The sequence below is a fragment of the Trypanosoma conorhini genome (genome assembly GCF_003719485.1).
Source record: "Trypanosoma conorhini strain 025E chromosome Unknown Tco_14.4_contig_00183, whole genome shotgun sequence".
NCBI classification, from domain to species: Eukaryota; Euglenozoa; class Kinetoplastea; order Trypanosomatida; family Trypanosomatidae; genus Trypanosoma; species Trypanosoma conorhini.
The window spans coordinates 18,944-24,233 of record NW_021704269.1 but is presented as its reverse complement, the minus strand read 5'-3'; the positions used below and the strand labels follow the sequence as shown (position 1 = coordinate 24,233).

Sequence of the window (5,290 nt, the reverse complement as noted above, 5' to 3'; positions counted from 1 at the left end):
GCGCCGGGAGGCGGCGGCGGCGCGGGCGACGGCGTATTTTGGCCTGCGGCCGACCCCCGCGGCGGAGGGCGCCTGCGACGTCTCCCTCGCGGCGTACGTGGCGTTGTGCTTGCGGCGGCGTGCGTCCGCCCCCCTGCCCGTTTTGGTGCGGCGCGGGGCGTGGGAGAAGCTGGAGGGCCTCGGCGCGCTGGACGACGTGCCCGACGGTGTCTTCCTCCTGTCCTCGACGACGCCGCACTGCGAGCCGCCGGACTTCGCCGCGGTGGGGCGGCAGCGGCTGCGCTTCATGGCCGAGTTTGGCGTGGCCGACGTGTTTGCGGAGGACGCCGTCGGTATTCTTGCGTGAGCGCCCCGCCCACCGGCACGCGCGGCGGAAACCCGGCGGCAGGGCAGGCCGCAAAGAAGAGCACCGCTGCGCTTTGCCCCAACGGTAATGCCGCATGATCGCTGTGTTCTTGTTTTTCCATGTATCTATTTGTGTGGTGTGAAGGACTTTTTTGCGTGGGGCGTCTTTTTGAGGCGAGCTGTCATATATAGTTTTTTATTGTTCCGTCTTTTTCCTCTTTGTGGGGGCTGCTTTGGGTGCGGCCCAGGCACCCCACACACACTTCCGCTTTTTCTTTCCATCTTTCCCTGTGCTGGTCATGTGCAACGCGGCGTGAGTTTACACCGGGCTGCAAGAGGATTTCAAGTAGATTGAGCGATTTTTTTTTTCTGCCGTCACATGTCAACGGAGAGCCCTGTGGATTACACGCGGGACATCCCGCTGCTTGCCCTCTCCCCCGTGGACGGGCGGTACAAGTCCAGCACCGCCCCGCTGCGGGCGTTCTTCTCGGAGTTCGCCCTATTCAAGTACCGGGTGCGGGTGGAGGTGGAGTACTTCATCGCCCTCTGCAAGGAGGTGCCGGCGATCGCGCCGCTGCGGGGGGTGACGGACGCGCAGCTGCGGCAGCTGCGCGCGTCGGCGGTGGACACCTTCTCCGTCGCGGACGCTGAGGATATTAAGCGGAAGGAGCGGGTGACGAACCACGACATCAAGGCGGTGGAGTACTTCGTGAAGGAGCGGATGGATAGCTGCGGCCTCGCCCAAGTCACGGAGTTTGTGCACTTCGGCCTGACCTCGCAGGACATCAACAACACGGCGATTCCGATGATGCTGCGGGACGCCATCGCGTCGACGTACCTGCCCGCGCTGGACGGGCTCCTGCAGACGCTGGCGGGCAGGCTGGGCGACTGGGACGTGCCGATGCTGGCCCGCACGCACGGCCAGCCGGCGTCCCCGACCAACCTCGCGAAGGAGTTCATGGTGTGGATCGAGCGGCTGCGGGAGCAGCGGCGGCAGCTGGTGGCGATCCCCAACTCCGGCAAGTTCGGTGGGGCGACGGGCAACTTCAACGCCCACCTCGTGGCCTACCCCGCGGTGGACTGGCGCAGCTTCGGAGACCTGTTCCTCGCCAAGTACCTGGGCCTGCAGCGGCAGCAGTGCACGACGCAGATTGAGCACTACGACAACCTGGCCGCCCTCTGCGACGCCTGCGCGCGGCTGCACGTGATTCTCATCGACCTCTGCCGCGACGTCTGGCAGTACATCTCGATGGGCTTCTTCTACCAGAAGGTGAAGGCGGGGGAGGTGGGCAGCAGCGCGATGCCGCACAAGGTGAACCCCATCGACTTTGAAAACGCGGAGGGGAACCTCGCCGTGAGCAACGCCATGCTAAAATTCATCGCCGCCAAGCTGCCCATCTCACGCCTGCAGCGCGACCTGACCGACAGCACCGTGCTGCGGAACTTGGGCGTGCCGATCGGCCACGCCTGCATCGCCTTCGCCTCCATCGGGCGGGGGATTGCGAAGCTGCTGGTGCACAGCGAGGCCATCGAGAAGGACCTCGCGGCCAACTGGGCGGTGGTGGCGGAGGGCATCCAGACGGTGCTGCGCCGCGAGTGCTACCCGAAGCCGTACGAGGCGCTGAAGGAGCTGACGCGCGGCAACCGTGCGGTGACGCGGGAGACGGTGCGCACGTTCATCGAAGGCCTCACGGGCATCTCGGAGGAGGTGCGGCGCGAGCTGCTGGCCATCACCCCCTTCTCCTACGTTGGCTACGTGCGCCCCCACGCGTGAGCCAAACAGCGGCATGCGTAGTTTGCACTGCCCCCCCCCCTCCCTCCTCTTATGCCTCTTCCTCCCATGCACACACACACATAGAGAGAGAGAGAGAGAAAGCAAGCGGAAAAAGGGAAAAATAAAAGGAAAAAATAAACGCAAAGCGCCAAAGGCGGATGCAGACGGGTGGATGGAAAGGGACGCCGGGGTGGGTAGACGCGCCCTCGCTCGTTACCTCATTTCCCCACCAGCGTGCCCCCTCCATTCCGTCTTGCCTGGGAGTAGACTTCTCCTTTTCTCTTTTTTTTTTCTCTCTCGCTTTCTTTCCTTGTGCGCGCCGTGTCGTCTGCACGAGGAGAAGCGCGCGAGCGTCCCGTTCACAGCTGTTGCCAAGCCCCTCGCCTCCCCCCTTGCCCGCCGAAGCAAGACAAGCCAACGCTGCCACGCACACAAGCAAGCAACCAAAGGGCCGATAAACCAACGCTGCAGGGAATGCCGTCCGCAACAAAGGCGGCAGAGCGCAACTACGCGGCGAATCCGCGTAACACGGAAGACGCCTCCTACCCGGCGACGGAGCCTGGGGAGATCGACAATGCCAGCATTTTCTCCGCCTCCGTCGAGTTTGACGCAGCTGAGAAGCCGCATGCGGCAGACGCCCGCGCCAACGGTAGGAACGGCGACGGCGACGCGCAGGATGCCTCGGACAGGGAACGTTCGTTGGCCTCGCCGGAGAGCCTAGAAAGGCACGGGGGGCCAGCTCCCACTAATGTACTGCGCAAGCAGCCGAAGCAGCCGACGCGATGGGAGCCGCTCGGCCTCGCCGTGCCGCAGGACGACCCCGAGGATGAGTTTGACATCGGCACTGCACGGAAGCCGGTGTTCCAGGAGGAGGCGGAGAAGACGAAGTACGCGTTTGTCAACGGTGAGCCGGAGATGGAGGGGGAGGTGATGTCCTGCTTCGAGGAGCCCGGCCTGCTGTACCGCATTGTGAACAAGAAGAACAAAGTCTGGGCCTTCTACAACGACAGCCTCGCCTTCGAGGTGCACGTCACCTGCACCTTTGGCAAACACTCCAAGGTGGAGCCGCTGGGGCGCACAACGATGTCTCGCGCGCCGGACGGCAGCTACACCGCGGAGGTGGTGGTGTACCCCACGGAGACGGAGTTGTTCATGAAGGGCTTTGTGAACGGCTTCAACAGCCGGCTTCGTGCCTTGCCCCTCTCGGACGAATACTTCCAGACACGCGACGCGCTGCAGCACAGCCAGGTCCAGGAGGAGATTGCCGCCGTGCAGGGCCTCGTTGGTGAGTGGAAGGGGGCCGAGGAGGCGTTGAAGCGGTGCATTGCGGAGAATGTCCCTTTCACCGACCTGGAGTTCCCGCCGGTGTGGAACAGCATTCAACGCGGGGCCACCCGCACGCCAAAGCAGATGCCGTGGTTTCGTCCGCGGATGCAGCTGCGCGAGGAGCTGGTCGACCAGCTGCGCCTCTTCCGCAGTAAAGTTGCCCCCGGTGACGTGCAGCAGGGCGAACTCGGCGACTGCTGGCTGATGTGCGCCATGGCCACGCTGGAGGAGAATCCGGCGGATGTGATGCGGCTGTTTCGCTGCCCGCTTGGTGCGGCGACGGCGCGGCTCGAGCGCGCTGTTGGGGCGTATCGCGTGACACTCAACACCAATGGCCTCTGGGGCAGCGTCATTGTGGACGACTATTTTCCAGGCTATGCGGGGAGGCCGCGGTTTGCCCACAGCAGCGACGCCTGTGAGCTCTGGCCCTCGGTGCTCGAGAAGGCCTTCGCCAAGGTGAATGGTAGCTACGGCCTGGTGCAGTCTGGCGACCCCGTGCACGCCCTCAGCGACATGACAGGGTGCCCCTCCTCGCGCTTCGACGAGGCCTTCGCCGAGGCGCAGAAGGACGGCGGCGAGGCGCTCTTCCAGCAGCTGCTCCAGCACCGGAAGTGCGGGTACCAGTTGGTTTTGACGACGGCGGGAAAGGCGCCTGCCCTGATCATCGGCACAAACAAGCTGGCCGGCGTCCTTGGCGAGGGGCAGGAGCCGGAGCATCTCCTCGAAGGCACCGGCATTTTGCCCGGCCACGCCTTCACCGTCACAGACGTGCGCCACTTCCCCGAGCACGGGGACGTGCGACTGCTGCAGATCCGCAATGTGTGGGGCTCCTGCGAAGACTGGGGCGGGCCGTGGTCTGCGACGAGTGCGGAGTGGGAGGCGCACCCGGAGGTGAGCCGCGCCTGCGGTGCCGGCCGCGACGCCGCCGATTCGACGATCTGGATGGACTGGCAGCACGTGCTGAGGTGCTTTGAGGGGGGCGGGGTGATCTACCGCCACGTGGCCTACGACTACCGCCTCCCCCTCACCTTCGCCGACTGCCGCCCCTCGGTCGTTCTCGAGGTGAGCGTGGCGAGCCCGGTGTGGATCTGCTTCATGCTGCGCAACATTGACCCCCGCACCACGCGGGACTACGCCGACCACGCCGACGAGCCGCACGAGTACCCGCCCCTGATGCTTTCCCTTGCCACGGCGCACGAGGCTCAGGACGGGGCCTTCCGGGTCATGAAAAACACCTCTGTGGACACCGCAGCGCCGTCGGGAGACAAGTGGACCTTCGTGCAGGCGCGCGAAATCAGCATGCTGTGCCGCCTCATCCCAGAGGCGTCGCCGTACCTGCTCATTCCACGCATGATGGAGAGCGAGGACACCGTGAGCGGCAGCCAGCAATGGTTCGCTAACCTGCGCAACCGGGTTTCCCCGCTGCACTTCAACAACCGCAGTGAGGCGCAGGCGGCGGCCGTGGCAGAGGGGGCCGCGGAAGTCCCCGTCGTGTTGGGGGTCCGCTGCTCGAAACCCATCGGCGCGGAGGGCGATGGCGGGGTAAAGGTTGACTTTAAATGCCTTGGCGACGACAATGTGGTGTTCGAGAACTTCCCGAAGTTTCCGGCAGAGACGGTGACGCAGAAGGGCATCTACTACCAGGTGATGCCCCCCACGCGGGGCTACGCGGAGGAGAGGGTGGGCGCCTCCATCGCCTGAGCGCCTTCGCGCCTGCCGCGAAGAAGCTGCAGATGATCCTCGTCCTTCCCTCCCCCCCCCCCAATGCCTCGGAAGCGGCCGCAGTGAAGCCGGGGAGACATGGCAGAGCCAACGCATGACGCGATATCCCCGAAAAGAGGGGAA

At 64.9% G+C, this 5,290-nt stretch overlaps 3 protein-coding genes across 3 annotated transcripts in view, besides 3 other annotated features; all 3 read left to right on the top strand.

Moving 5' to 3' along the window:
- Tco025E_03847 (uncharacterized protein) overlaps positions 1 to 346 on the top strand; it is a gene marked incomplete at both ends in the record, with an annotated part of 420 nt that extends 74 nt beyond the window's left edge. The window contains one exon of the mRNA XM_029370764.1: positions 1 to 346. This exon is cut by the window's left edge and continues 74 nt beyond it. Within this exon, the coding sequence (XP_029229147.1) occupies positions 1 to 346 (346 nt within the window).
- Positions 347 to 724: 378 nt separating this feature from the next.
- Tco025E_03846 (putative adenylosuccinate lyase) lies at positions 725 to 2,119 on the top strand (the record flags this gene model as incomplete). Its single annotated transcript, XM_029370763.1, has 1 exon — positions 725 to 2,119. One exon carries the CDS (start codon positions 725 to 727, stop codon positions 2,117 to 2,119), a length of 1,395 nt encoding a protein of 464 aa, XP_029229146.1.
- An 82-nt stretch (positions 2,120 to 2,201) lies between these two features.
- Positions 2,202 to 2,221: a microsatellite.
- Positions 2,222 to 2,393: 172 nt separating this feature from the next.
- Positions 2,394 to 2,431: a sequence feature (A-rich).
- Positions 2,432 to 2,521: 90 nt separating this feature from the next.
- Positions 2,522 to 2,566: a microsatellite.
- A 27-nt stretch (positions 2,567 to 2,593) lies between these two features.
- Positions 2,594 to 5,146, top strand: Tco025E_03845 (calpain-like cysteine peptidase; the record flags this gene model as incomplete). The annotated part of the gene is made up of 1 exon (XM_029370762.1): positions 2,594 to 5,146. One exon carries the CDS (start codon positions 2,594 to 2,596, stop codon positions 5,144 to 5,146), a length of 2,553 nt encoding a protein of 850 aa, XP_029229145.1.
- Between the last annotated feature and the right edge of the window lie 144 nt (positions 5,147 to 5,290).